The 20,948-nt window shown below is 40.5% G+C and overlaps 1 protein-coding gene across 3 annotated transcripts in view; it reads left to right on the top strand.

Annotated features, from left to right (window-relative positions):
• The first annotated feature begins 11,608 nt into the window (after nt 1-11,608).
• The window catches only part of POLA1 (DNA polymerase alpha 1, catalytic subunit), a 301,449-nt gene continuing 292,109 nt past the window's right edge, over nt 11,609-20,948 (top strand). For 2 of the 3 annotated variants that reach the window (XM_088028848.1, XM_028122620.2), the window contains exons 1-4: nt 11,609-11,739; nt 16,486-16,610; nt 19,250-19,346; nt 20,267-20,347. In XM_088028848.1, the coding sequence (XP_087884974.1) occupies nt 11,697-11,739; nt 16,486-16,610; nt 19,250-19,346; nt 20,267-20,347 (346 nt within the window). In that variant the 5' untranslated portion in view covers nt 11,609-11,696. Of the gene's footprint in view, nt 11,740-14,241; nt 14,314-16,485; nt 16,611-19,249; nt 19,347-20,266; nt 20,348-20,948 lie in introns of those variants that run through there. The other variant, XM_028122621.2, reaches the window with a different exon arrangement.

The raw sequence follows: 20,948 nt of genomic DNA, 5'->3' as shown, positions 1-20,948 counted from the left end.
TTCCTGTCTCAACTAAGGAGAAATAAAGACAACGATATTCCATATGGGACGAGACTTCGAGGAGATAAATTGGAACTGCTGCACTAAGGGAAAGAAGTAGGGGAACAATATGAAAATACCAGTAGGAGGAGAAAGAGAAAATAGAGCAGAAGAAATATTTGAATAACGGCCAAGAACCTTCCAAAGAATTAGTCATTAATACAACAGACACAAAACTACAGACCCAGTAAGCTCAGAGAACACCAAGCAAGGTAAATACTGAAACAATCAAACAAACAATGACAAAACCCCAAACCTAGGAATATCTTATTCAAACTGCAAAAAAAAAAAAAAAAAAAGACAAAGTGAAAATCTCGAAGGAAGTCAGAAGTGGAGGGTGGTGGTGGGAAACTTTACTTATAAAATAGCAATAAGAGGCGCCTGGGTGGCTCAGTTGGTTAAACGACTGCCTTCGGCTCAGGTCATGATCCTGGAGTCCCGGGATCGAGTCCCACATCGGGCTCCCTGCTCAGCGGGGAGTCTGCTTCTCCCTCTGACCGTCTTCCCTCTTGTGCTCTCTATCTCTCATTCTCTCTCTCTAATAAATAAATAAAATCTTTAAAAAAAATAGCAATAAGAATTACAGTAGGCTTCTCATTAGAAACCGTGTAATAGATGTTCTGAGACTCAATTTCCAATGTGTGGGTGGGGGCATTTCATAACATAACAAAAGACACCTTTCCCGTTCTCACCACTTAGGAAATTCCAAGCGTTTCAGGAGCTCTGTGCCAGAACCGAGGATGAAGACCAAATACATATTTCTTATTATGCAGGCAAGTCAAGAGTGGAGTGAAATCACTAAAGTGCTGGGAGGGAAAAGAAAAAAACACTTGCCAACCTAGAATTCTCTATCCAGTGGAATTACCCTTCAAAAGAGAATGAAGAAGATGGGGTTGAGTATAACTTGCAGAATTTAAGAAATAGAACAAAGTCTTTGTAATTGCTTAACATAATAGCAACAAGATATTTGGAACTTCTTAAACAATTTTTAGCAATGATCAGAAATGTTTTTGACTTCATTTATTCTGATTTTGTTGATGTATACAGCCCAGAGAACAAAGAATGTTGCATGAAAAATATATAGATTGGCCCTCATTTGAATTCCTATTATTGTGGATATGGGATAATTCTGTTTATGTTTTTCCAGATTAATTGCTCATGATTTTTTTTTCATTTTGTCAGCTTTTACGGAATTTTGAAATACTGATACAACAAAAATGTTATGCCAACTTTGAAACTTTTCATTTATTTCTAATGCTATTTAGGTCTTGTCCATATATTTAATATCAAAAGGTCGAATCCTGCTTAATGAGTGCTAATTTTTTTCAGTGTTTTAGACAGTTAACAATTAAAAAAATTTTTTTTAAGATTTTATTTATTCATTTGACAGAAAGAGAGAGAGAGAGAGCACAAGCAGGGGAAGTGGCAGGCAGAGGGAGAGGGAGAAGCAGACTTCCCGCTGAGCAGGGAGCCCAACGTGGGACTCAATCCCAGGACCCTGGGATCATGACCTGAGCTGATGGCAGATGCCCAACTGACTGAACCACCCAGGCCCTACCCCAGATAATTACCATTTTTGAGAGATTATTCTCCTGTAGAAAATGAAAGGCTATTTACTATGCATTCATAGTTTTAAATTTTATTTTTATTTTTTTAAAGATTTTATTTATGTGAGAGAGAGAGCAGGGGGAGGAGCAGAAAGGAGAGGGAGAGGGACAAGTAGACTCTGTGCTGAGCACAGAACCCGACATGGGGCTCGATCTCAGGACCCTGAGATCATGACGTGAGCTGAAACCAAGAGTTGGACACTCAACTGACTAAGCCACCCAGGTGCCCCGCACTCACATTTTTTTAAAGTAAGCTCGACACCCAGTGTGGGGCTTGAACTCATGACCCTGAGATCAAGAGTCACAATGTTTACTGACTGAGCCGGCCAGGCGCCTCTATATTTTTCATTTTAAAATGCAGCTTGGAAATGACTTTTCATTATATGAATGGTCTTAAAAAAATAAAGCTGCTGAAGCACAAAAAAAAGCAGAGAAATTAGAGACTTTCTCAGATAAATAGACTGAGAGAATTGATTGCCAGCAGACTTGCCCTTCAAGAAATGTTAAAAGAGGTTCTTTAGGCAGAAGGAAAATAATACAGGTCAGAAACTGAGGTCTACATAGAGTAAAGAAGAGCATCAGAGAAAGAATGAATGAAAATTTTATTTATTTATGTATTTACTTATTTCTGTAGGCTCCATGCCGTGTGGAGCCCAACATGGAGCTTGAACTCACGACCCTGAGATTAAGACCTGAGCTGAGACGAAGAGTCAGATGCTTAACTGACTGAGCCTCCCAGATACCCCTGGTGAAATAAAATTTTTAAGTTTTCTTTTTCTTAATTGATTTAAAAGATAACTAAAGCAAAGCAGTAACAAGGTATTGGGTGATTAGAGTGTATGGATAAGAAATGAATGACAGCAATGTCACAAGGGACAGGAGGGAGGAATTGGGCATACTCAATTATAAGGTACCTGCACCACATGTGAAGCAGTACAGTGTTATCTAAAGGTGGACTTAAGAGTATTTTTAAATATATATTGTAAACCCTAGGGCAGCTGCTAACAAAGTTTAAAAGAAAAAGAAAGTGTAAACATTATGTGAAAGGAGGAAATCAAATGGAATCATACAAAATGCTCCATTAAAACCCGAGAAATGGAAAAAACAAACAAACAAGGAACAAAGAGAAACAAAGAACAAATGCAGTGATGAGAACACAATTACAAATGGCCAATAGGCACATAAAAAGATACTCAGCATCATCAGTCATTAGGGGAAAAAAAATTCACAATGAGGTACTAATATATAACCAGTAGAATGAAAATGAAAGTTAAAACTGATAGTACTGCTGAATCTCTCCTACGTTGCTGGTGGGAATGTAAAATAGCCCAGCCACTTTGGAAAACAGTTTGGCAATTTATTTTAAAGTTAAACATATACTTACCATATGACTCTGCAATCCCACTCATAAGTATTTACCCAAGAGAAATGAAACATGTCCATATAAAGACCTGTACACAAAATTATAGAAATGGACAACAGATTAGTGGTTGTCAGTTGTTAAGGAGGGGGTGGGGGTAGGGGTTGAGCAGGAGGCCAGCAGGTGTAGCTATATAAGGGCAACAATAAGGGATCTTAGAAATGTCTTGTACCTTGACTGTATTAATGTCAATATCCTGGTTGTGATATGATACTATAGTTTTGCAAAATGTTACCATTGGGAGACACTGTGTAAAGGATATACATGGATTTTTTCCTGTATTATTTCTCATAACTGCATGTGAATTTACAACTATCTCAAAATTTAAAGTTTAATTTAAACTTTAAACCACTGGCTCAGTTGGTAGGAGCGTGTGACTCTTGATCTCAGGGTCGTGAGTTCAAGCCCCACTGAGTTCAAGCCCCACGTTGGGAGCAAAGCTTACTTAAAAAAAAACAAACAAACATGTAAGGCAGACTACAACATGTAAAAACAAGTAAATATTGACGGGACTTTTTAGAAACATGCCTATTGTATTAAAGAGATATAGATGTAATGTAGTAACTCATCAAGTGTAGCTAACCATTAAGTATTTATGCCAATGGAAAGAAATGAAAGATCAATCAAGACATGATCTTTGTTTTTGATCCAAGGATAACATATACAGGTTCAGAAAGCATCAGATTTGTACACTCAAACATAACTTTCTGCAGACTTATCTTGTTAATAATATCTGATCTAGGGGACATGGCCCTCCCTCACTTTTGAATACCTTTCATTTCCAGGATGATCTTTTTTTTAATTTTTAAAAAAGATTTGACTTATTTATTTACTTATTTATTTGTTTGAGAGAGAGCGAGACCGAGTGGTGGGGGTGGGTGCGGAGAAGCAGAGGGAGACAGACAAGCTGACTCTGCTCTGAGCGTGGAGCCTGATGTGAGGCTCAGTCTCACAACCCTGAGACCATGACCTGAGCCAAAATCAAGAGTCAGACGCTTAACTGACTAAGCCAGGCAGGTGCCCCCAGGATGATCTTTTAAAGCAGATTATTATAAAACAAACTATTGACTGTGCCTGAACTAACAACAACTGTTTGGGAAAGTCTGTCTTTCTGGCAGAAATTATTCAGTAAGTAGTTAAGGACAAAGGGAAATGAAATCTAAGTCGTTATTACTGTGGAAGGAACACAGAGGGTGATATGATAAAGCAACAAGTGATGACTGCTTGAACTAAAATGATTCTCCATTCCCTAAGCCCATACCACGGAGATGCAGTCAGACTGATTTCTCTCAGTACAGAAGCTTAACAAGAGGGGTGGTTTCACATTATTTCTAATAAAGCTAGTGTTGGTCTTTCATGAGTCTTTTAGGTAAACCAGACCAGACATCATTCCATTGAAAGGAAGCCACCATACGAAATGCTATAAGATACTAAAGAGTGTAAGTCCTTAGAACAGCGGGAAATGAGTCCTGCTTCCTCAGGGAAAGAGGTGTGCCCAACTGATTATTTATATCAACATTAACCATCCTTCTGATGACTAAAAGGTTTAGCAGTGCCTCCTTAAACCACTTGTTCTCAACTTTGGCTGGACATTGGAATCCCATCTTTAGAAATTCTGATTTAATAGGTTTGAGGAGCTACTGGGTATTGGACCTTTGAAAAACTGCTCAGATGATTCTAATTACCAGCCGAAGTTGAGAACCATGCTCTCAACTTTATAGAACGCTGGCCATATGCAAATTAAGAAGCCCTCATGCTACCATCCTTCCCTAAAATTCACTATTGACAGACTGTATGAGCAGTCTCCTAACTCTCAATTCTTTCTTAACTTTGCCCCAATACCTTTAATAATTCCCACATGAAATCTGGTTTTCTGTTGCCAAGTGGTAGTTCATGCTGCTGATTTAGAAGGTTCTGAAGCATTAGTACAGTTATTTGTCTTTGGGGGCAGGTTTTATTCACAATGACATTGCATATTTATGCTGTGAGCCAGGGCTCAGTTATCACAAAAGATTTGCCCATTGGTCAAAATTCATGTGGACTAACTTGAGGACATTGCTCCCTACCAGGTCGGGAAGAAGAGGATTGTGTGGTAGTAGGTTTGAAGAAAGGGTTCAGATGCAGTAACGTTGATGGCCAAAAATAATTCTACATAGAACAGCACTCAAACGTGGCTAATTCTCCTTCCAAGTTTTTAGTTTAATTAATGCTGTCTAGTTAAGATATACATGTAAATGTCTCTGTTTGTTTTTATTGTTTGATAGTTAATTATTTTTCATGACTATCTTAAGAAAATAGATTTTTCTGTCTGGAAGTGACCAGAGTGGCAGGGATTAGAGATCAAGTCATTCAAGGACAAAGCTTCTAGACTCGGTGTTTCATACTCGATTCCTCAGTATTAAACCTCATAGGGCATAATGGGTTGGCTGGGCGGCAGGCAAGGGGGTGTTCATATCTACGTGGTTGGCACATATTTAAATTGCTGTTGGTTTTTCTGGAATCTCACAGTATTTATTCGTTAAAAAATTAAAATGCAAGGGGGGAGAGAAGAGAATTGAACATTTTTGTTCATTAATTCCTCTCAGGGTTATGTCCTTCCCCCAATTTAATTGATCTAGAAAACCACATTATGTTATAATTGTTCCGCGTGAAAGGGTTTTTGTTCTTAGTGTTGTGAGTACTGACTCGATTTCCTTAGAACACTCAGAGATAGTTTCTTAGGGACAGACCTAGTTTACTTAAACTCACAAGAGACACATTCTGACTAAAATAAATACCTATGAACTGATAGTGGGGATCATCATTTTCCAAACACTGGAATGTTCTCATCTTCTGTTTAGCATTCTTCTGTCCCAGTATTTAAGTATCTGAAATACTAACTAGGAGATTGCTTGGTGACTTTGTAATGAGAACAGAGCAAAGAAACAGTGTCAGCTGGAGATACTAGTTATAAGCAACAGAAACAGACTTTGGCTGATTTGAGAAAAAAGGAGGTGGAGAATAAAGGGGAGTGGGGGATGGAGGAGGGAAAGAGAGGAGGTTGTGAGAAGATCTCAGAGATCCACAGAATCACTAGGAAGCCTGGAGGAGCAAGCTGAAGGAGGTAGGCACATAGCGGGTCTCTGAAGTTGAAGTCACTGGAAGAAATCACATCTCCGCCATTGCTGCCCAGCAGGAAGTGGGAAGCTGCTACCACTGACACAAAGAATGTCCCTGTTTTTTGTGACACTAGTTCCAAATTCAAAATCCTTTGTGGAAATGGCCAAGCATAAAACTGTTCATGTGGTAGCTGGCAGAGTTACTGGGACAAAAGCATTTTCAGCTTCTTTTTTTCTTTTTAAAGATTTTATTTATTTATTTGACAGAGATAGACTACAAGCAGGGGAAGGGGCAGGGAGAGGGAGAAGCAGGCTCCAGGACCCCGGGATCATGACCTGAGGTGAAGGCAGCCGCTTAATGGCCTGAGCCACCCAACCGCCCCACATTTTCAGCTTCTAAAGTGGTCGGTGGGTCTGCCTTCTCACAAACTCAGAATGTGAAAAATACCCCAAACATGTCAGATAATGGGCAGCCAAAATAATGTCAAATATCTGTCATGAATTATTTAAGCAGTTATTTATCCCTAACAACAAGAAAACCCAAGGCATGTATGTATTTTTATCCATTTAAGGACCATATCTAAGTAGTGAGTGGTCTGCCTTTCTCCCCAGTGTCTCTCTCCCTCGGGCAATATTAGATCCATTTCATTTTCTCTCTCCTCCTATCCCTATTTGCTGGGTGTCATTCATTCTTGCTTTAGAAGTGAGGTGAATTTAGAGTTAAGCTAAAGTATTTCTCCCATTGTGTGTTGATTCAATTAGTCCCAGCCCCAGAGTCATTGCCTTTAAGCAAAGGACTCATAAACACTATGAGGCTCCCAGGGCACAGGAACAAGCTCACAGGCGCAGGGTCAGCGGACGCCATCCCAGAGAGCTGTGCTTTGTCCAAGAGCAGAGGTACGCATAGCGAGCTGTGCTCCAGGAAAGGGGTCTGCCCCACGGCCCCTATACCTTTTAAATAATTTTTAAAAAGATTTATTTATTTACCTGAGGAGAGAGCACGCGCGCATGCGCGCAAGCGAGTCCGCGCAGAGTGCGGGGGGAAGGGGCAGGGAGAGAGGGAGAGAAAGCAACCCAAGCCGACTTCCCGCTGAGTTCAGAGCCTGACAGTGGGGCTGACTCCAGGACGGCCCCCGAGATCACACGACCAGAGCCTAAAGCAAGAGTCAGACGCTCAACTGACTGAGCCACCCAGGTGTCCCCCAATGCCCTTTAATAAGCAAGTAAGTCAAGAGAGGGTCTTTGCAACTTAGGTGCCTGGGAAAATGATTTGAGTTTGGGCACCACCAGCTAGATGACCAGGGGAGTTGCCTTATCTACTCATACCACCCGGAATCCTTGTGGGACGTCAAGGGCACACACAGCGCCACCCCTTTCCTTGCCTATTTTCAGCTGGCAGACAATCATCTCTCCACAGCTGCACATAAACCCCATTACCTAGTTGTGTTCAGAAACTCCGCATGGCCACAAAGCTGATTTTGTTAATAAACCCAAAGATAACCAGGTTCATGCTAGCAAACTCACACTGCTATTGGCCTGAGTCTTAATTTATTGATTGCGATGAGAAATATACCTGGCAGTATACCTGCCAGAATAGAATTTGGTTCGCTGGTTGTCTTCCCCTCTAGAAAAAAAAGAGAGTCTAGTTTATGAAAGAAAGTTTGCTTGGAGAGTAGACAAATAGCTTGGGCTGGTATGGTGGCTTTACAGATGTTAGACCAAGGCTCTTATTCTGTTCCATCATCTCCATGTGTGGCTGTCATCTTCAGATTTATCTCATAATCCAAGATGGCTGTTGGAGCTTCCACCATCACATCTGTGCTGCAGGAAGAAAGAGAGAAAAGGCAAAAGGGCAAAAAAAGAGAGTTCCCTTCCGGATGTATCCAATTTCATTAAGAAGCCTTCCTGTAACTCTCCCCACAATGGTACTGCTTAAGTCTTGTGTGCCAGAAATTAGTCATTTAGCTAAACCTTGGTGCAAAGGAGGCTGGGAAATACAGTCCTTTCCTCTGTCAATGTGCCCAGCCAAAAGTCCACATTTCATTACAAGAATAAGGGCGAGAATGAATGTAGCAGTAGGCAAATAGCAATTTCTTGACATACCTACCTCGTAGAGTTATTAGTAAGATCAGTGTAATGGTAAAGCTTACTGTAAACATACAATAAGAATAATAGCTATTTGTTGAATGCCTTTTAGGTGTTGGCATCTTAATGGCACTGTACATGTATTATTTCAATGAAATTCCACAATTGCTCCTTAGGTAAGTATAAGCACCTTTGTTTTATAGAGGAAGAAACTGAGGTTTCAGTAACCAGCTGATGGTCACTTAAAAGAAGTAGTCTAAGAATCAAACCCGAAATCTGACTCTACCTGATGTTGTAATGCCTCCTGGCATAATATTAAGGAGAACAGATTGTAAGCAAAAAGAATCTATAATGTTATCATCTGGAGAAGGTATACTCCATTTTACATAGCATTGCTATTTGATATACAGTTGTAATTAAGTGTGCATATCACTTTTCCTTCTGCTCTTTTCACTTTATAAAATATCATACACATTTCCCATGTTTTGAGTTTTCCCAATTATTTTACCTTTTTGATGTCACATCATTAAACTTCTTCTCTCTCTCTCTTTTTTTTAAAGATTTTGTTTATTTATTTGAGAGAGAGATGGAGAGCGCATGAGGGGGGCTGCAGAGGGAGAAGCAGGCTCCCCACTGAGCAAGAAGCCTGATGATGCGGGGCTTGATCCCAAGACTCAGGGATCATGACCAGAGCCAAAGCAGCCACTTAACTGACAGAGCCACCCAGGCACCCCTAAACCTCTTCTCTGATGTAGACATTTAGGTCCCAACTTTTTGCAGATGGAAAATAGTAGCCATTGACATATTTGCATTTATTCTGTTTCTTGTGAGTTATTTTCTCTTAACTTTTACCCGCAGAAATCATGGTTTGAAAGATAAAAGCATGCTATGGTACTTGCCACATCTTGCAATATTATTTTCCAGAAGGTTGTACCTATTTACACTGCCACTGGCAAAAGATAAGCAGTTCCTCAACAGCAGTTTACCAGCAATGGATAGAGTTTATATAGAGAGATATAGATAAAAAGATAGGAATGATGGGAAATAGTATCTCACTTTAGTCTTAATTTGTTTTTCTTTGTTTTTAGTAATAATGATAAATTTAAACAACTTTTCAGTTTGTAAAACCAGTGCAAAACTCATCCTGTGTTGGACAGGAGAGAGCAAGTTTAAGACAAATTGTAATTTTTTTTTTCATGACCAGATAACAGAAGTAGATTTACAATGAAGTTAATGAAACCATCTTCGAAGCCTCTTGATTGCTTATGGGCCACTTCTGAGGCCCTGGAAGATGCTCTAGCAATGGTCTCTTGTTTTTGTGAAAATTCACAAAAGTAAGATTTTTAACTACAATCTGTTTTGGCTACTTGGTGGTTTGCTGGTAAACTGTTTCTCTCTCAAAAGAAAAGGGGGGGCTGGTTTTTTATTTGTAGCATTTGCCCATTTCCATGGTGTAAATACTCCCTCCATGGCTGATTTCAAGCTACCAAAAACTTAACAAGCGGATTATGAAATTCCTGAATATGTAACAATCAGCTCTTGAGAATCACCATATGTTCCTTTGATACACTTCCCTTCCTGCCTGGTGGTGTTGGTGGAGTGGGCACAGTCATCGTGGGACTCTCCTATGGGAAAGTTGAGTTGGTGTTGCATTGCATTTAGACTTGGTGGCATCTATGTCAGTTGAAAACACTCTCATCATATTTAAGATATTGATAGACCTCCTGGTGTAGCAATAGCTTCCAGGAATATTCCTACCCCACTGTGCTGACTTGGAGTTTTGACCTGAATGTGCAGGGCCAGAAGTGATATCACAATATGAAAGTGTCCTACAGGTCCTGGCCCCTGGAAGTATGTGGGTCATGAAAGAGAAACAAGATCTGAAATGCTTAGAGTTCTAAGGTGGCATGTGGAAAATGATCATACATGTGACGCTGTAAAGGAAAGATTTGGTTCTTTTTTTTTAAAGATTTTATTTATTTATTTGAGAGAGAGAGAGAATGAGAGATAGAAAGCACGAGAGGGAAGAGGGTCAGAGGGAGAAGCAGACTCCCTGCTGAGCAGAAAGCCCGATGTGGGACTCTATCCCGGGACTCCAGGATCATGACCTGAGCCGAAGGCAGTCACTTAACCAACTGAGCCACCCAGGCGCCCCAGGAAAGATTTGGTTCTTATTAATGCCTAGCCAAAACAGTTCTCTCCTGTTAGGAATAAACTTTATAATATCAAAGTTGCAACAATTTCTTTAAAGGAAAAGTATAGGCATAAATCTGCACTAGTGCTTTAACCAATAGTGGATCTAAGTGTGAATTACTAAGTGCTATGTATCACAACATGTGGATCATATCTTAACATGATATTAAATAATGGTATAAAACTGAAAGAAAAATTTCAAAAAAATCAGAAATTAAGAAACAAACATTGATCAGCCATGCTGGAGGACAGATTGAATTATCTTTATATTCTCTTTAGAGAAAATTGTATTATAAAATTGTCATGTGAGGAAGAGAGCAACATGTTGGCAAAAATGTAGGAAAAAATATTACAAATGTGGGGCAGGCACATGTATAAAAATGTTACACCTATTTGGAAAAATATAAAATGAGATACATATATTATATGCATTGTACAGAATACAAGCATATAATGCCCTTTTTTTCTTTCGTAACAGTGACATTTTGCAAGAGTCCGGGCCAGATGTCTTATAGACCGTCCTATGCTTTTAATATATCTGTTTGTTTCTTCATGGTTAGATTCAGGTTAAACATTTTTTGCAAGATTATATAGGTGATGTTGTTCCCTTTTCCAAGGGCATTACATAAGGAGGCATATGATTGCCCCTTATTGGTGATGCTTGTTTTGGTCAACTGGGTAAGATTGTGCTTTATATATATATACGTACATATGTATACATACACACATTTATATCTATAAATCACACAGCGACTGTGTTTACACGCTAAGAAGCAAAGTTATCAGGCAAGACTCAGAGTGCGCAGCAGGAGGCAGTCGCTTTCCCAAGGCTCTGGGGAAACCGGTCCAACCACGCCCATCCTGCTGCCCGCCCGCGTCTTTTTTCTAGGAAAATCAACTCTCAGAACCGGAAAGCCCCTACTCTAACGCGCCCAAATCTTTTCCCATCAGCATGGGTGCGCCTGCGCAGCGAGCTTCCTGTCGGCTCCTTTCCAGCGCCCGGCCGCTTCTTTTTCCCGCTCTCCTCGGCCTCCCCGTCACTCGAGCTTTTTCCCTAAGGGGTCATAACAGGGCGCCAAACTCGCGTCCGCGGGAAGGCCGGGGGCGGGGCGCGGCGCGGCGCGGCACGTCAGTGGCCTTCCGGGCGGAAGTCCGCAGCCTCCGGAGCCTCTGATTGGTTTTCAGCCTAGCGCCTGTCTCGGCCGCCGCGCCAGTTTCGGGCTGGTTGGCGCGGAATCGGGATACTTCAGGACCATGGCGCCCGTGAACGGCGAGGACTGCGACCTGGGGTCGAGCGGTGAGGGACGACCCCGCGCGGGGTACCGGGTTGGGAGTGCAGGGACCGTGGTATGATTGCGGGTGGTGAGGGCTCTGGAGAGGTCTTTTTTTATTTTTTCTTAGGGAGGCGCGTGTCCGGGTCGCCTGACGGGTCCTTTTGGGCGCGGACCTCGGTTGTCCCCGGCTGGGTCCCATTTGGTGTCGGGTGGGGCTTCCTCGCGGCAGGGCCGTTTGCTCCGGAAAACCAGAACGCATCCCTTGCAGGGCCTGTGTCACTGCTGGTCTCCGCACTAGTCTGCATTTTCTTGTTATTTCTTTTGGTGACTGCGTTCCACGTGCTGGGCACACCTTCATCAGAGTGGCCCCAGTGGGGCACAGTCTTGGTTCAAAGTATCTAACAACTCTGGCCCCAAATATCTTTTTGAGGGCTAGGACAGAACGGATGCGCACCCTTTCTATAGAAACTCCCAGGGAAATTTTATACACTAAACTCAGCAGGAAAGGTCTCAGGACTGTCACCAGAAGATACAAATGCGTTTTGTCTTTTTAGGTAATGGGTTTCAACCTCATGCATTAACAGTTTTTTCTTTAAAATTCTATGGAAAGTTCGTCAAGTGCTGTATAGAAATAGTGTTCACAATCTAGTCATCTTTGGTGAAGTTTCAAAAAAAAAAATTGCATCAGCATTCGGGATGCCCTGTATATGACTCCGTTTTCAGTGGTAATCTTTTATTTCCAAAAATAGAATACAAAAATGTAAATGGCTCTGTCTGATTTCTGATTTTTGAACTGTGTTCAACTAAAGTGTGACTTTAGTGAACTTCTGACTTAAAATCAGATACTTCACTTTCTTAGCTCAAGGTACATCTGTCACTCAGCTACATCTCCATTAATGAGAACTTGCTTTCTAATCAGCTTCCTTTGCATTCACCTAGTTGTGAATCACAGATATCAATTTGTTCTAGTCTTTCATTTTCAAGACCATTTGTTTTGGAGAGTCGTCTAGCCTGGATTACAAATGAGATGTAGGATGTGAATATGTGAACAGCCTTTGCAGTCCTCCATTAGTGATTTGCCCCTAGGGTGTCTTTCTTCACCCTAAAAACAGTACGTCATCTGTGAACATCAAGAAATCACTCTTTGGAGGATACTGTGTAATCTTGAGACCCCTCTTAAGTCATGGTGTTGATTAAGTAGTTGCTGGAGACTTGTGACTGGAATTTTTCCCTTAAAGAGTGGAAAGATTCTTACCTGAAAGACTGTTGGAGGCTAGTGTCTGTCTGCTTTTGGGGAGGGTGGGGGTACTTCAGATGGTAATTTTGAACCAAATATTTAAACTTTTGTAATGGATTTTTTTCATGTTTTTTTTTTTTGTTAACTTACCTACATGAGGCATTGGACACATTCCAAGAAGGAAATTCTAGGCCTTTTTTCTTAGGTATTAGAAGGTGGGGTACCTTGACAATGGCAGTGAAAAGTTGAAAGGTCTATAACTAGCTATTATTACATATGAAAAGGGATCAGGGAGAGTTTAATGATTTTAAAAAGCAGGTACAGTGGTTTATTCATTTGTTCATTCAGCAAATATTTATTATGTACCTACTAGGTATAGGCATTGTGCCAGGCTCTGGTGTTACACTGTTAAAATGGTAGGTAAGCTGGACATAGTTTCTGTCTTCCTGGAGTTGAGATGGTAAAGAGCTAATTATGTGTGGTGCTATATTGAGGCTTCTCTGAGAAAACCACTTTGCTTTATTTTTGCTTTCTAGAAGCTAGACCATCATGGTATTGCTGGGAGTAGTGTTGTGGGTTGTGTGTGTTTGTGTGTGTGTCTCCCCTGCATCTGTACACATATACACATACATTAAATGAGATTCTGTATTGCTGAATACAAAGTAAGCCAAGGATCTTCATTTAATCCTTAACAACTTTATGAAGCAGATATGATTATCCCCATTTCACAGATGAGGACCCTGAGGCTCTGCATTAGTCAGAGTCCTTAGGTGTAAGCTACAGGAGCCAACTCTAGCTGATGTAAATAGAAAGGAAGGAATTTATTTTAAGTATTTTAGGGATTAGAAGGATATTGTGTTGTTCACAGAAACTCCAGGTGGACTGGAGAATCATTTGTGGGGGGGGGGAGCTGCTTAGCCAGGAACGGTGATTAAAGTTGTGCCACAAAACTGGTCTAGTGAGGTCGTTGCCAGCCATGGCCAAGTACTTGATGTTATAGTTTGTACTTTGGGACATTGCTGGCTCTCTGACCCCAAGTAATCCTCTTGCAGCTGTTGCTACTTCTAGAATCTTCCATTAGCCACTTTCCTTCTGACACTAGCTTCTGATGTAAAGTCTGAGCAGGTGTTCCTAATTGATAGAGCTTATTTTATATGTTCATGCCCTAGCTGCAAGGGTGTGTGGGAAAGAGCGTCTGCTTTTTCAACTTCTATAATGGGACTTGGGCTCTGAGTCCCATTAAGGTTTATAAGGAGGGGATTTCACAAACAGGTTCAGGTGCCAGGAAGCTTAAAAACCAACAACAAGGCATCTGGTCACTGCAGCTCAGAGATGTTAACTGGTGGTCTCATGTCTCCCAGTAAGTGGTGGAGCCGGATCGTGCTGTTTCTCCCTAATCTCCTGTTCTCCCACTCTGCACTCTAAGATTTACCTTCCATACTGACTTTCTCTCAGTTTCTGAATACACCTTGCAGTTTCATCCCTTTGTAATTTGGCTCATGCTTTTTTCTGTGCTTCTGCCCCCTTTCCCCTATACTCTGATGGTGAAATTCTAATGCTCTTTCTGGGTCTGTGTTGGATACCTCCCCTGTGAAGCCTTCCATAATTTCTCAGACAAAATTAGCAGCATTCTTTTCTGTGTTTCCTCAGTAACTTGTCCTTACCTCTTCTGTGGCATCATGTCTGTATGATGGTAGGAGCCTCAGGTCCTTTTGCTTTGACTTGTGAGTTCCCTTAAGGATAGGCAACTCTTCCTTCCTGTAATTGTACGCAAACCCTGTAGAATGGCACATTGTTGCCTGTGAAGTAAGTCCATTTGAAAAACTATACATTTTGTCAAGAGAGTCTACTAAAGGGGTCGACGGCATCTTTAAGAGAATATACTGAGGCCAACTTTTCACTCTCAGTGGTCATGCCCAGTAATCTCCGAAACCTTTTCATGTAGACCTGTGCATGATTTTTTGAAATCATTTGAGTGACGCCCAAGATTTTGTGGCTGTCATCATTAAGTACCTGCATTCCTTAATTTTTACTTAATGCCTTTCTGAAAATAGATTTAAAAGTCAAATGCGAAAGTCAAACAATAGACTGAGATGTTCAAGAGAGATTTCATTTCCAGGAAGCTAGAAAAAAAATAAAATCTCTAATTATGCTTCACCTGTAAGATTTAGTTTCCAACAGTTTATTGTCAGCATTTGGTAACTTGTTCTTTAAATTGAATCTTCTATTTCTGTCAAACGTTTTGTCCATGAGTTGAATTTTGTTATGAACGTTCCAGAGGGGTTGGAGCTTTTAGGATGTATCTTATCAATACTTCTTTTCTGTGCCTCCTTCTTTTTATGAAATAATTAGCACCAAATACAGTAGAAAAGTCAGTTTCACAGACATAGATGGCAATCGTCCGAAGCCAGAGTGGCAGGCAGCACCGTCTTGCTTGACTTGGTTATTCATCAGCTGGTAAATGAAAGTCTTAGTTTTGTGGATGAACTCTTCAGTATATGTGTGTGGTGGTCAGTTTATAACGACCAAAAGCAGGAGTAATTCAAAAGTTGAATGAATGAACACTGAGGCCTTCTAGTATTCCAGTAATTTTTGACAAAATACATTTTAATCTTTGTAATTTTGCACTGTCATCCTATGTCCTAACCAAGTGACTGAGGCCTGGAAATCAGTGAAGGAATCAAGAATCTCTTCAGAGCCATGTTTTTAAATTCTCCCAACCCCCCACTTTATCCCTGCTTTGAAATTCCAAATACTTTATCTGAACCTCTGTTAGGGCATGTATTCTAAAGATTGTTTTTGAGTTAGTAGCTACTTATCTCCCATTTTAGATTATAAGTTCTGTGAGTACAGATAACATGTCTTGCTGACCTTTTTGTCTTTCAGAGTGCCCAGTACTTTGCAAAGAGCAGATGCTCCTTTAAAGCCTTTCAAATTTTGGGGGCGCCTGGGTGGCTCAGTCAGTTGGGCACCAGCCTTCAGCTTGGGTCATGATCTCAGGGCCTAGGATTGAGCCCCGCGTGGGGCTCCCTGCTCAGCGGGGAGTCTGCTTCTCCCTCTGCCCTTCCTTATGCTTTCTCTCTCTGTGTCTGTATCAAATAAATAAAATCTTTAAAAAAATAAAAAGCACAAATTAAAAAATAAGCTTTAAAAAATAAAGCTTTTCAAATTTTGATTAAAAGAATACAAAATGAATTGTCCTTTTGTAACTCTACTTATGGCCTGTCATTTCTGATGGAAAGGTTATGGACTAATGACTGATCTCTTTTCTCTTCTGTTTTCATAAGATATCAGTTGAATTTTCCTCTTTTTGGAGGAAAAAAATAACAGTTGCTTCAGTTGTTTTAACTGGGTCTTAGAATTTCTGGAGTCACAGGAGCTATATGAACATGACCTTCAAGAACCATCTACAGTATGAAAAGTATCCATTTGTATATTAAAATTCTGTTACCGTTGACTAGAAATGTTCCTGTTACTGAGGGAAGATGGCTGACAATTTGTAACATCTCATGTAAACTTGGCTTTTTTTCAGCTGTGTCAGATTCAGGGAGTTTTGTAGCTTCTAGATCCCGGCGAGAAAAGAAATCAAAGAGAGGGCGCCAGGAAGCTCTAGAAAGACTGAAAAGGGCTAAAGCTGGTGAGAAGTATAAATATGAAGTAAGTAACCATTTTTTTTTTGTTTTTTCTTCTGTGCTTCATCTAATTTATAGCCTGTAGGTATTTTATGTCCCTTTTGTCACTGATTAGAAATATGCATGTATTTTGTGCTTTTGAGAGTAATTTCTTACTATGGAACAAGCATGGGCATGAAGTAGATTTATACATTGTATCAACTATTTGGCTCTAAGTTCCTGTAAGGCACTTTACAGATGCTGTTAAATTCTGAAATGAAAGTAGCTATACATTTTTTTCCTTATTAAGCCCACTGCATGGGGAGCCTGGTGGCTCAGTTGGTTAAGCGGTTAGGGGTCTGCCTTTGGCTCAGGTCACAATCCCGGGGTCCTGGGATCGAGTCTTGCAGGGGAGCCTGCTTCTCCCTCTCCCTCCAACCTTCCCCCTTGTGTGCACGCGCCACGCTCTCTCTCTCTTTCTCTCGCTCTCTCTCTCAGATAAATAAATAAACACTGCAGCTTTGGTAAGTTTCATAGCTTTGCTGGGGGAACTTTGAAATGCTTTTACTTTACTCAAGGTAGTGAGCAGTCTAGGTAAGCACGCTTCTCCTTGGAGAAAATTGTTCCTAATTTCATCTATAGTGGGTGAGGGCTTGGGCCTTTCTTCTGTGTCCTGTGTGTAAGATTGAATGTGATGCCCTTTTGGCTGTTTTCCTCTAACTACTGTTGATGATTTGCAGGTAAAAAACAAAACAAAACAAAAACCAGAGTGGTTACCATATAACACAGCATTGTCTGGCTTTACCTTCAGCGTGCTCCCTATCTCAGCTGCCTCAGGGCTTGAAAGTGATTAATTCATACGAGGAAAAAATGATAACAGCAACTGCTGCTATACTTTTTTAGTGAACACTGTTCTAAGTGCTTTTACAAATATGTTCGTTTATTTAATCTTTCCAGTAATCATGAAAAGTTAGATATTGTGATTAACAGCATTTCATAGGTGAGAATCCTGAGGTCACAGTGGCAGAACCTTGATTTGAGCACAGTCTGGCTTCAGAATATGCATATTTAACCATGGCCTATACTGTGTTGTGCAATTAAGAAAGTAGAAGATTTTTGTCATTTGGCATCATTCACTCGAGTTAAGTGAGTCAGCCAGATCACAAAGGGTTGCTAAAAGGATTATAGTAAAGCAGGAATAAAGCATTTTTAATGTAGGTACTTCTATAAAGGAGTTGTGTGGGGGCATTTCAGATGTTGACACAATGTGACTGATTTCCCTCTAATCACTCATGTTAATTGCATGGCTCTGAGAGTTCATGCCAAGCAGTAGCACGGTTTTTTTTTTGACAGAGTCAAAATGACTTTTTACTCAAAATGTTTTTCTAAGGTAGTTTTCTGGTGTCTTTTTGATAGTATAGAAGTGAGTTGCTTAAGTAAGACAAAGAATGCCTCACGGACTTCAACCAAAACAAATAATCCTGCCGGTTCCCTTCCCCTGCCAAAAGAAAATTGGTCAGTAGAGTAATATTAATTGGACTAGTTTGTGTTTGTGTTTGTGTTGTCAAAAACTTAATTTGGTAGGGCAGGTAGTTTCTATTATCAGATGATGAAAGGCTAGATCAATATTTGCCAGTGATCCCTATAGAACAGCTTAAACAGCAGGTAAAACTAAGTCTGATCCTGTAATTGTTATAAGTCTTGTAGCTGTGGCAGGACTCCAGTCAGCTCTGCCCATTGGGCTCTCGAAACTCTGTGTCCCAGTGATTTTTCCTGGACTCTTAGCTCTTCCGCTGGGGTTAGTCGTTTCCTCTACTCGCTACCCACTTGAACTCCGGAGAGAAGGGGCATTTTTTAATTGGTATCTATGAGTTCTTCTAAGCAGCCCACCAAATTCTCATCTGGGTCAGTTGATGGCAGCTGAGGTCGTGTGCCTCTGTTCTGCTTGTTGCTTAAACTGTGCTGAGGTGGTCTGCTCTCTTCATGCCAGGAGGTACCAGCATTCTGGCCCTCTGGCAGTTGGGCAGCTCATGTTATTGGAGGACTTCCCCTTCACACAGCTTAGCATTTCAGTGTCTGTAGTCTCAAGACCTGAGAATGGTAGCGGATCAGTGGTAATACAGATAGGGATCACTCAAAAAATTATTTATAGTGTACCCGTAGAATAGAGAGTATGCTTGTTTTCGCTTATTTTGCTGATTTGAGGGGGGTGGGTGGGTGGGGGAGGGTTTTCTTTTGAACTACATTTGGTTGGTTGAATAGTTATTAAAATTGTCAGTTTGCAGGGCAACATCAGCTAGGGGAGAGGGAGTTGGCATGCCTTATGAGTTTGCTAAGAGAAACCAGTCTAGAAGTTATAAGTGAATAATCCCCAAAGCAGCTAACAAAGAATTGGCTATAATTCAGTTTGTTTTTTATGAAGTAGATGAGTAATTGATGGTGTGACAAGTATATTATGCTAATGGAATCATTTAATATCTGTGTTAACACCCACCTAAAAGGAATACTAAGTTAATTGATGTCTATTTAAGGAAAACCTGGTAGTGGTGTTGAATGTCAGAACTCATGATTTGGTTGCAGCTACTCCTTCAGGCTGCCATTCCAGTTTCAATTTGACAGTTTTTCATCAGAATTGTTTAACACTTTAACTCCATTTGAAGCTTTCTCAAACTTGTATGATGGCAGGTTGAGGACTTCACAAGTGTTTATGAAGAAGTTGATGAAGAACAGTATTCGAAGCTGGTTCAGGCCCGCCAGGATGATGACTGGATCGTGGATGATGGTATGTGGGAAGAAATTGCCTCCTAGGCATTGTTTTAATTGCTTTTCATCTGGTCTTATGTGGTAGAGTTGCTGCTTTGCATGAGCAGACCTAAGACTGTTAAGATGGTACTGTTGGTTCAGATTTTTCTCAAATAAATTATTTGAGAGTGCGGAGGGAGTACAATAGAAAGTTTATTTTGGGGTATTTTGGAGAATCCAGGCACATACCTCAGGTAAATCCTCCATGAAATGACTTTGTAGGAATTGGGCAGAACCACGTGCCTGTGGGGTATCCTCAGGTGATGTGGGGATAAGAAAACTGTCTATTGCACAGAGTGGCTGTGAGGATTACACGAAACTATATGCGTGAAGAGTAACTTGGACAGTCGAAAGCACCAGATAGAGGCTGGTTCTGATGTTCTTACAACCTATGTTGAAAGTCACTGGTTCCTGCTTGTCCAGTGTGACTTGTTGGGCATGCGCGGGCTGACCACGGGGAGTGGTGTGGATTGCACCTGCGACCGTATTTATGTTTCTATTTCTGTAGTTGGACTTAGCCATATTGCCAGTTTCCCCTCATAGACTGAGGTGCTTTTCTGGGCTTCTGTGATCTTGATTCTTTTGCTTTTTACTCTTTTGGTAGAGTAAAACTACTGTTAAGCATCCTGTTGTGGCAGACTTTGATGCTGTGGGCCAGATCATTTCCCTAGCTCACCTAGATGGGCATAGCATATGTCCTTTGGTTTTGACACAGCAAACTTGCTATGTAGATGCTGTGTTTCATCTCATACCTGTCTGAACAGGATTCTGCTGCACTTAAAAATGGCACAGGCCAGGAGAACATCTGAGTAGGTATAAAAGGTGTTTTTGTTGTTGTGGCTAAAAAATTACTGGCCACTTTTAGAAACTTGATCCCAATTTTAAATTTTGTTCCTGCAGATGGTATTGGCTATGTGGAAGATGGCCGAGAGATTTTTGATGATGACCTTGAAGACGATGCCCTTGATTCTCATGAGAAAGGTACCTATATTTTGTTTTCAAGAGAGTGCCATTTTGAGATGGAAAGAATCAAAATTTGAGATGACTTGGTACTTTGACAGTTTCCTTTAAAGGAAAAGGACCTACCACAATTGTTTTTAGGTGTAGAATATGTTGTAATATTGAGAGAAGCATAGTTATGTCAAAAATTAAATGTAAAAGGCAAAAACAACACCATGAAATGAAGTTTCATGTCTTTATCATCCAGAGTTTGCTCTTTTACTTATTTTCGAATTTCAGTTCTGTGGTCATTTTAGACTTGCTGATTTTGAGAGCTGCAGCAATAAGTGATGTCTTTTAATTCCTGCTGAATTGGTGTACTTAAAATTTTAGCTCTTTGATAGTGGTACAGTACAATAATAAGGTTTAGTAATCAACTTGCTTTGTCTAATCAAAATTTAAAATGATATAAATGAATGCGTCAGATTTTCTTAGCTACATAATCATTGGCAAAACATTTTTTTTGAGTAAACGAGCCTGATTTAGTTTCTGTAAAATATGAAGGGGAAATTATCTTTAGTATTTGTTTTTTTGATTTGCTTCGTTATTATCACCATTGTAGATCCTGGGTCAGCAAACTATG

This window comes from Eumetopias jubatus, unplaced genomic scaffold (genome assembly GCF_037043125.1).
Source record: "Eumetopias jubatus isolate StellerSeaLion01/CBP00866 unplaced genomic scaffold, mEumJub1_p1.0 scaffold_11, whole genome shotgun sequence".
Lineage (NCBI taxonomy): Eukaryota > Metazoa > Chordata > Mammalia > Carnivora > Otariidae > Eumetopias > Eumetopias jubatus.
Note: the sequence above shows the minus strand (reverse complement) of the source record. Positions and strands in the feature narration are given on the sequence as shown.